The following is a 9,940-nucleotide window of genomic DNA, read 5'->3' as shown; positions in this document are numbered from 1 at the left end:
TACACCCGAAGATAGTAAATCTTCAAGTCATTTTGGTTTCAGCAAGTTCAAGACGTTCTTGAAGCTTGTATGGTCCTCCTCAAAGAACCTCTTTTGGAATAAGTTCAGTTTGGACTTAAATGGAGAAGGTTGAGCACAACAGTAATCACAGTTTATTGGAGAATTCAAGTCAAGGTGGAGATTGTTGGAATATGCCTAGAATTCTAATTCCTATTTGTATTAGGATTCTATTAATGAAGTGTTTGGGAGAAGGATAACTTTGTTATCATTGGCTAACTAGGAAGTATAAATCCAATTAGGATTAATATTCCTAATGCCATATAGGTTATTTATTCACTATATATACACTACCTTATTCACCTTTTAGAAGACACCAAAAACCGAACACACAATGTAGACATTGATGTGAATAAGGGGAAAAAGGGGTGTGTGTGATGTGAGGAATATAAGTTAATTCTTACCCTTTTGGGTTACTTCTTGTAGAGAGAGAAACACTTTGTGGGTTTTTCTTCTAAGGGCATATTTACTAGAGATGTTCTCTATTTGGTGATTCTCCACCAATTTTGTACTCCTTTTGATGATTAGTGGATGGCTCGAATCTTTCGCCCGTGGATGTACGCTTTAAAGCAGAACCACGTAAATCTCTTGTGTTATTTATTATTTTGCTATATTATTGTTTGTTGATCAAATCCATAATTAAATACCTACCAAAGGTTTCGATTCCGCTGCGCATACCAATCCGGTCAAGAACCGGTCATGACAATTGGTACCAAAGATTCAACAATCGGTATCAATGTTACAACAATTGGTATCGGAGCCAATTTGGTTTTCAGATTTAATTTTGGATTATGATTATTATGGCAAATTATTATTTGGAGGATTTCGCAAGGCGCAATTACTTGACACAAAGAAGATTATTTGGAGATAGAGAAGCCACCAAATTTGGAAGTGCCGAAAGTCGTCAATTAGACAGACTTGGGTATTAAAATTCTTAAGGAAATTTTTGTGATGGAGATCAATATGCTACTTTAAACTACAAAGAAAAAAGGTATGACTTTTCTAAACACACAACTATTTGAGGATTTTATAGAGCCTTTGTAAGATGAATGATTGGGGTAATCTCTTTATACTCTCATAAAATTCTATTAGTAATATAAAAATTGCTTTTAAGAGTTTGTTGAATGAAGAGTTCGTTTGGGCATAATCAGATTTCGATAAAATCATGATATTGCAAAAGAGATTTTGTTTTGATTAAGTAGCAATCTTAGACACAAGATGGATTACAACGTTTGTAATTTGAAACAGCGTCACTATTGAATCGCTCATAAGCCAATTTGTTTGGAGATAGGCAGAATATTTTTTATCCAAAATTTATGCAGATTCAGGTTGTTCATATCACATTTGTGCCAATTTCGATTGGTTTTCCGTCTACAACTGAGTTGATAGTGGAGTGTAGTTATGAGTAACGGTCAATACATGCAGAATTTTGGGATTTTGGTTCAGTCAAGGACAAGATGCATAATAAGGCAGTTAGAACAATAATGTATGTTCAACATGATTTCTATATGCACATGTCTGGTATCTCAATATATAAAACTACGAGTTTTATGGGTTATTTGGCGATGAAGTGAGATTGGATGCTGCACTTGTGATGTATGCTCATTGGGTTGGTCGACTTATGAAGATTAAGGGATATGCTACGACCTCAACATTTGTTTTTTTGATTTAATCATTATAGGCTACTAATGACGTTTGTTTCTGGTATCAGTTTTAAGACCAACAAAATTCGAAGCTTCGTGAAATTTTGATTGATACACCCGAAGATAGTAAATCTTCAAGTCATTTTGGTTTCAGCAAGTTCAAGACGTTCTTGAAGCTTGTATGGTCCTCCTCAAAGAACCTCTTTTGGAATAAGTTCAGTTTGGACTTAAATGGAGAAGGTTGAGCACAACAGTAATCACAGTTTATTGGAGAATTCAAGTCAAGGTGGAGATTGTTGGAATATGCCTAGAATTCTAATTCCTATTTGTATTAGGATTCTATTAATGAAGTGTTTGGGAGAAGGATAACTTTGTTATCATTGGCTAACTAGGAAGTATAAATCCAATTAGGATTAATATTCCTAATGCCATATAGGTTATTTATTCACTATATATACACTACCTTATTCACCTTTTAGAAGACACCAAAAACCGAACACACAATGTAGACATTGATGTGAATAAGGGGAAAAAGGGGTGTGTGTGATGTGAGGAATATAAGTTAATTCTTACCCTTTTGGGTTACTTCTTGTAGAGAGAGAAACACTTTGTGGGTTTTTCTTCTAAGGGCATATTTACTAGAGATGTTCTCTATTTGGTGATTCTCCACCAATTTTGTACTCCTTTTGATGATTAGTGGATGGCTCGAATCTTTCGCCCGTGGATGTACGCTTTAAAGCAGAACCACGTAAATCTCTTGTGTTATTTATTATTTTGCTATATTATTGTTTGTTGATCAAATCCATAATTAAATACCTACCAAAGGTTTCGATTCCGCTGCGCATACCAATCCGGTCAAGAACCGGTCATGACAATTGGTACCAAAGATTCAACAATCGGTATCAATGTTACAACACTTACCCTTTAATTTGAGAAAAATATTCAAATTTACCTTAGACTTTAGAAACTTTCAATCCTACAACTAAAATTAATCATCTACCTATCCATTTAAATTAAAAATAAAAAAAATGTCTAATAACCGAATCAAAACTAAAAATTCAATTTTGAAGTTTATTATTCTTTGATCTAATTGTTCTGGTTACAATTTATTATTTTGAAATTTATGTCTTAAAATTTAGATTTATAGTATTCACTATATCATGGCTGCTAAATTTTGTGAATATTCATATTTTACTTATTATTATATGAACATTAATGTATTAATTTTAGTATTTGTATGTTTAGTGAGATTAATTTTTCACTATATGCTGAATAAATAATATTGTTAAATACTTTTTATTTTTACTATCTGAATTTTTATGATTAAATAAAATAATTGAAAAATTAACTTTCATCCTTAAAAGTTAAAATGTATGTCAGAATTTCGATTGGTTGGGCTAATGGGCTCTGTGCCTGCCTCTCTTATCCGGATCAGTTGGGGTCCATCTCTACCTTTGCAAAAATACAATCTTTATCTCTAAATTCATCTTTTCCTTCTCATAATTATAAAATATAATTATACTTTTTTCTCTTTATATGATGCAATAAAAAGTTGTATATTTTATGAAGAACATCATATTCACGACAAATCCAACTCATTTCCTCACAATGCTGAAGTTCATCGTTAGTTATATACTTCTATCACTTTGATTTAGTAAGTTACTATTTATCTATTTGAGTCTTTTAAGTATTGTTTGTTTCAATTCGAGTGTAGAATTCATTTATTTGTCGATATGAAAAGTCTTTGTTATGATATACTATATATTATAAATATATCATATATGACTTGATCACAAGACTGTAATTTGTTAACTCAAAATTAGCATGATTTGAAATACCAGTTCACAGCAAAGTAAACTAGTCAGATTTGCAAACTTCTGCATAGTTCTAGCATCAGAACACCATTTACATAGCTTCAAAACCCCAAGACCAGACTAAACAGATTGCATATCCTTCTTATGTAAACAGAACGCTCAGTTTTTACCGGAGAAGAGTGTAAAGCAAAAAATTCCACAGAAAACTATTCTTAGAGTCATCAACTTAAGTGCAAAATTGATGGAATTTCAACTTAACGAATTAAGCTTTAGATGCATCTATAAAGCAAAGGAGCTCTAATCTCACAAAATTACGTAACATCTTCAACTGCAACTCGGCACTCATGTTCTTGCAATTGAATACCCGTAATATTATTACACCGGCGGTCTTAATCTTCTTTGCAATTGCAATTCCTTTGGTAGGTCTATCCTCTTTCTGTATGTGTGTCATAAGTTCTGTTTTTAGCATTATCTATCAAAAACTGCACTAACAAAGAAATAACAAGTATCAATTGATGTTTCTTTTAAAGAACGAAACAGAAATGACTAAAAGGTGCGCACAAAACATATTACATCAATAGACCAGGGCCAGAGCGGTACGGTCCATGTACTACCACGCTTTTTTGGATTGGATCATTCCACTACAATTTATATACATTGAGTCTTTACATTTTTAATTTTGTCGACATTAGGTCACTCTATCACAAATGTGTTAAAGAGTATCAAGTCAGACCGAAAAAAGAAAAAATGATTCCAAGTACCTTAAATAAAATAAAAATACATGACCAATTCAAAAATAGTTGATGTAAGTCGCACTAAAGGCGTGTGGAGTATACACTTTATTTTCATGACAGAGGGACCTAATGTCTACAAAATGAAAAAGTGTGGGACTCAATATTTGATAAATAATAGTGGAGGGACTCGATTCAAAAATGTGTAATAATGCAGGGATGCAGATATATGTTTTGCCCAGAAATTTTCTCTTCCAGCATTATAACAAAGAAATTATATTATTACCAGAAAGATGGCTTCGATGGTAGCTAAGACTACTTGAAGAGTTTCATCCATAATTCGTGCAAGTCATCCATCTTCAGATCCTCCAGAGCCATCCCAACCGCTGCCGCTGCCATCACGAGGTGGATTTTTCACACTGCCCCCATCATAAAATTCTTGTTTTTTTAATCTGCTGATTTAGAGCATCTTCCACCGATGGCTGATTTTCAAATATATATTTTATCAATGACAAACATAAATACAATTGAGAACACGTTGCAACACTTAAGGCATATGACCATTTAACAGTGTTCATAATATTTTTCAATCATAGGCACACTCCAAGGCTCCAAGCCAATAAATGTTCGCACAATTTCAAACAGTTGCAGTGCACATATTAGTTACAGTCACAAACTTGTAATCCATATATGACTGCCAATAGGAGACTATATGTGCAGGGGCGGAACTATGCTTAGGCTCGGGTAGGCTCGAGCCAGGGCTGCCGTCGGAAAGTGAAAGGACCGAGACCGGAGCTTCCTGAAGCCGGAGATGATGAAGATATTCAGCCATGGCTGAAAAATTGCAGCAGCCTACTTAGGAAGAAGAAGATGTCTGCGCAGGGTATTCTTTTTTTTTAGGTTTTGAAAGGCTCGAACGACAGGTCGTTCCGTCCTTTTTTTAACACTTTTAGAAGGACAAACGACATATGTCGTTTTGGTCTTCATTTAACTGAAAAAAAAGGGGACCAAACGACGACCTTGCTGTTACAAATAAACAGCTATTCTCCCTATTTCAGCTTTATACCCAGGCAAGGAATTCAATTCAATTTCCTAATTAAATCAAAACCCTACCCCACTACACACCATCAACCAATCAATTTATTTCTCAATTCTGTATCATCTCCTTGATAAATTCTTTCAACTCCTTTATTAGATTCATTAATTTGCCATCTACACTTATTTTTTAGTATTTCTAATAATTTCCAAATTTTCCATCTACATTTATTTTTCAATATTTCTAACCTAATTTACAAATTTTTCAATATTTCTAACCTAATTTACAAATTTCCAACTTAATTTTTCTAATTTCAAATTATCCTCCAAAATCAAACAATCTCCAAATTTGAGTAAGTATTTTCTTTTTAAAATTTTATTTATATGAATAAATTTAGTTTACATATTTATAATATTATAGAATAATTATATTAAAATTATATTTTTAGGTTCGAAAAATTAAAAAAATAGTTAGGCTACAACAAGTATTTTTAATTATTATCATTTTATTTTGTTGATAAATAGTTATAAATTTTATTATACAACGTTTTCAAGCTATGCAGACGTAAAAAATACATTTATCTCGCCGTGATCAAAACCAATGTAGGAATCTATTATAATAATTACTATTTGTTTTATTTAATAATATAAATCTTATACAAATGAATTTATATATTATTAATTACATGTTGTTTAGCCCGGGCTGGAAAAAAATCCTGGTTCCGCCACTGTATATGTGGTCATCATAATTAAGTTATATACTTAAATGCATACTAGTAAAACAAAGAATTAGGATAAGGTCTTGTTTGGAATAAACAATGCACAAATTTAATTCTCACAAAAAATATCAGTTTCTAACATTATTTCATAAAATAATTACATTCTAGCAACTTTAATATAAAGCTTTCCAGCATGAGAATGGACAACAAAATAAAATTAGAGAAAAAGCTGTTCTTTCTTTTTGTTTTAGTATTACCTCGTTTTCCTCGGATTATCTTTGCCACTAAACAACCAAACAACTTTGCCTTGCTGGTTATTCCTTGCAGCATGTAATCACGTTCAGACTTTGTTTGTTCTAAAATAACTCATATCGAGATGACATTGAACCATTATCAATAAGTCTTGCTGGCCTTTTAGAAAAATTACCCTTAACACCAACGGATATCGTACCCGATGGCAGTTGTTCCCGTGGTTTGGAACTTTTTGAAACATAAAGGGAAGGTTTCACTGGTCCTCCAGTATCAAGACAAGTTGCCATCAAAATCGGCACATTAATCGTCCACAAAAGAAACAACCCTGCATATTCAATTTATCAAAAAAGTTGAAAGTTAAATCTTTTATTAACAGAATTTTAATGATTAAAAAGAAAATACATGTTTATCTTTACGATCTTCAGATATATCAACTAGCCAAATCTACTATCAACGCAGCTGTGGTGGAATCTAAAGAGAAACCTTTATCAAACATTTCATGAATAAGTTCTGTTGCCCTTGACAGATTCTTGTGCCGGAGAAATCCCCGAATAATTACATTGTAAGAGCAATTGTCCGGTAACTGTCCTTCTTTTTCCATCATTCTAAAGACCTGGTGTGCCTCATCTAGTAAACCTCCTTTGCAAAGACCCTTGACTAGTATAGTATATGATCGCACATTAGGCTGCATTCCTTCAATAGAAAGTTCTGAAAACAATTCCATTGCACCTTTAAGCTTACCGGCCTTGCACATGCCATTACTTAAGATATTATAGGTACAACAACCAGGCTTCGACGTACTTTTTTTCATTTCATAAAACACATTCATGGCCGCATCAAGAAGCCCATGTCTGCAGAAGCCATCCAACAAAATTGAGTAACTCACAATATTTAGAGGACAGTTACTAGCATCTAACTTCTTGAAAAAAGCTCGGGCAGCCCGAGGACCCTCAACTTGACAAATTCCTTGTAGAAGAGAACTACAAGTAACAACATTAGGCAGTATACCTTTATAACGCATTTCGTCAAAAAATTGTTTTGCCTCAACTATCCTTTTGCTCTTACAATACAACTTTATCAATATAGTATAAGTATAAACATCAGGTATACAACCTTTAGTTACCATTATATCAAATACATTTGTAGCTTCACTTATTTGGTTCCGCAAAGAGTATGCATTTAACAATGAATTATAGGTGACGACGTTAGGATCTATTCCCCTCTCAATCATCAATTCAACTAAACTATGAGCCTCTGAAACCATTCCTTTCTTAGAATGTACACCTACTAATACATTGAATGTAACTATATCTAGGGCGATGTCCCTATTCAGCATTTCATCAAGTAAAGACGAAGCTTCATCCATCGGTCTGCACTGTAAATACCATGAATTAAAGAGTTGTAAGTGAAAGCATCAGGCAATATTCCCTTTCTCCTCATCTCCGAGAACAAGTCTAATGCCTCAGAAATAAAACCATTTTTACAAAAGGCTGTCGATGATAGTGGTGTACGCTACAACATTAGGCTCACAGCCGTTTTCAGCCATTTTCTTGAACAAACTAGTGGCCTCGGCCATTTTTCTAAATTTACAAAGACCATTGATAATTACACTATACGTATAAACATTCGGTTGATAACCCTCATCTACTATTCGATCCAACAATTCAACGGCTTGAGCAATCTTACCTTCTCTACAAAGACTAGTCATCAAAGTAGTAAACATAATAACATCAAGCTCATATCCAAGTTTAATTACTTTGCCTAACATAGAGAACCCGTAATCGACACAATACAAATTGCAGAAGCAATTAATCAAAATATTGAACGTATAATTATCATATCGAATTCGATTAAACTCGATCAGTTTCGCCAAAGAAACTACAGCCTCAAAATGTTTCATTCCAACAAGTGCATTGAGGAGTTCATTAAATTTTCCTATACAAGGCAGTGGGTTCATATGAAGCATGTGATAAAATGAAGCTAGGGCATCACTACTGTGACTAAAATAATTGAATGAGAGAGAATCAAACGTACATAATTTATAGAACAAAGGGTCAGCGCGCCCTCTAAACTTGTGTCACGGGATCATCTAACCCAATTTATACTTTTTTGAGCAACTAACCCCAAAACTCTTCATTTTCGGGTCAAGTAACCCATAATGGTATTTTCAAAACGCGTAAAATACAAATTGGAGGTGAGGGATGAAAAATAATAATTAGATACTTCTTTAATTGTTGCGATATAATTATCCTAAATCTGTTTTTTAAAATAAAAATATAAATTATGGGGTTATTTGACCCAAAAATAAAGAGTTTTGGAGTTAGTTGGTAAAAAAAGTATAAATTGGGCTAGATGACCCCGTGACACAAGTTTAGGGGGCGCGTTAACCCTTTGTTCATAATTTATAGGTGGAAGCAGGGGCGGATTCAGGTAGGCCGACCCTCCTCGCCGGTGAGGCGTGAAGGAGCGGCGGTGTACGAGTCCTTTGCCGCCGTCTCTCTAGTTTGTATAGCTGCTTCATCATATTTTTAACAGTTCTCATCATTAATTTAGAATAGTTCGTTCAATATGTTGAAGAACCATTCATATGTGTAATTTCATTCTCATCAGTTTTAGCCTTTGATAAAAAAAAAAGTTATATTAAAACGTTGTTTTTGAAAAAATAAAATTGATTTCGTTAATATTTTTCATTAAAAATAGAAATAATAAATGACCGAGTTGAAATTAAACGACCGAGTTGAAGAAGAAATCAAATGACCGAGTTAGAAGGCAAATTTTAGATTACAGATCGCTGAAGGTTTAGAATTCTAGGAAACAAAGGGATTTTTTTTCTTCGATTTTAGGGGATTGAAATTGTAAATGACTTAACTGGCAATATGCCCCCTCAACTTATAAATAATGGGCAATTAACATATAAATTAATTTTGTGGGAAAATCAGTACACGAACTTGGTGATTATGGTCAATTTGCCCCATTTTGGCAATTTGCCCCCTGAATTTGTAAGTTAATTGTCTCTTAAATTGGCAATTTGTCCCCTTAATTTGTAAATTAATTTGTCAAAATGGGCTAATTGCGCATAATCACCAAGTTTATGTATTGATTTGCCAACAAAGTTAATTTATGTGTTAATTGCCCATTGTTTACAAGTTGAAGGGGCAAATTGTTACTTAAGTCAATTGTAAATTAAGGTATCTGGGTTAAACATGTTGTTTAGGGTGCTCGAGGTGTTATGTGTGAGGTGTAAATGACATGTAAATAAGGTGCGGACATAATTAAGTAAACGTGACATATGTTAAAGTCATGTTAGTAATTTTAATCATGTCACCCTGCGTTACGTGCATATTTCAAATGAGGGATTAAATAGAATATATATATATATATATATATATATATGAGGTTCAGTGAATAAATTTAGAGATCATAAAAAATAAAAGGATAAAGTTTAAGGATTAAAAAACATATTAAGCCTTTAATATATAAAAAAGCTGAGCAACATATTATAAACCTTTTTTTTATAGGACTACCATAATTTTGTAGAAGCCAAAACAAATTGCATGAAAAATACATGGTTGTTGAAGTGCATTAAGTGCATGAATACACGTTATGTATAATATATGTATTTTTTTTAACTAATGTTAATTCTTTTTCATTCATAAAATATTTTAATTCTTTTCAGTTATTCCTTATAT

General features: G+C 32.9%; 1 protein-coding gene across 2 annotated transcripts; it reads right to left on the bottom strand.

Annotated features, from left to right (window-relative positions):
* Positions 1-3,504: 3,504 nt before the first annotated feature.
* On the bottom strand, positions 3,505-8,279 carry LOC126681534 (pentatricopeptide repeat-containing protein At1g63080, mitochondrial-like). Of its 2 annotated transcripts, none has more exons than XM_050377077.2 (5): positions 6,735-8,279; positions 6,411-6,576; positions 6,257-6,309; positions 4,532-4,727; positions 3,505-4,001 (listed from the first exon to the last, which is right to left on the bottom strand). In XM_050377077.2, exons 1-4 carry the CDS (start codon positions 7,615-7,617, stop codon positions 4,693-4,695), a joined length of 1,137 nt encoding a protein of 378 aa, XP_050233034.1. In that variant the 5' UTR covers positions 7,618-8,279; the 3' UTR covers positions 3,505-4,001; positions 4,532-4,692. The 2 variants fall into 2 exon arrangements, with proteins under 2 accessions (XP_050233034.1, XP_050233033.1); XM_050377076.2 differs by having other exon boundaries at positions 3,505-3,996.
* Positions 8,280-9,940: the final 1,661 nt, after the last annotated feature.

Source organism: Mercurialis annua, linkage group LG5 (assembly GCF_937616625.2).
Source record: "Mercurialis annua linkage group LG5, ddMerAnnu1.2, whole genome shotgun sequence".
Taxonomy (NCBI): domain Eukaryota; kingdom Viridiplantae; phylum Streptophyta; class Magnoliopsida; order Malpighiales; family Euphorbiaceae; genus Mercurialis; species Mercurialis annua.
Note: the sequence above shows the minus strand (reverse complement) of the source record. Positions and strands in the feature narration are given on the sequence as shown.

Coding starts and splice junctions, on each gene's coding strand:
- LOC126681534 (XM_050377077.2), bottom strand. CDS start 7,617: ATGGATGAAGCTTCGTCTTTACTTGATGAAATGCTGAATAGGGACATC. Junction 6,577..6,734: donor TCATGAAATGTTTGATAAAG/GTTTCTCTTTAG, acceptor TTGAATATGCAG/GGTTGTTTCTTTTGTGGACG. Junction 4,728..6,256: donor GATAATCCGAGGAAAACGAG/GTAATACTAAAA, acceptor TTTGAAAATCAG/CCATCGGTGGAAGATGCTCT.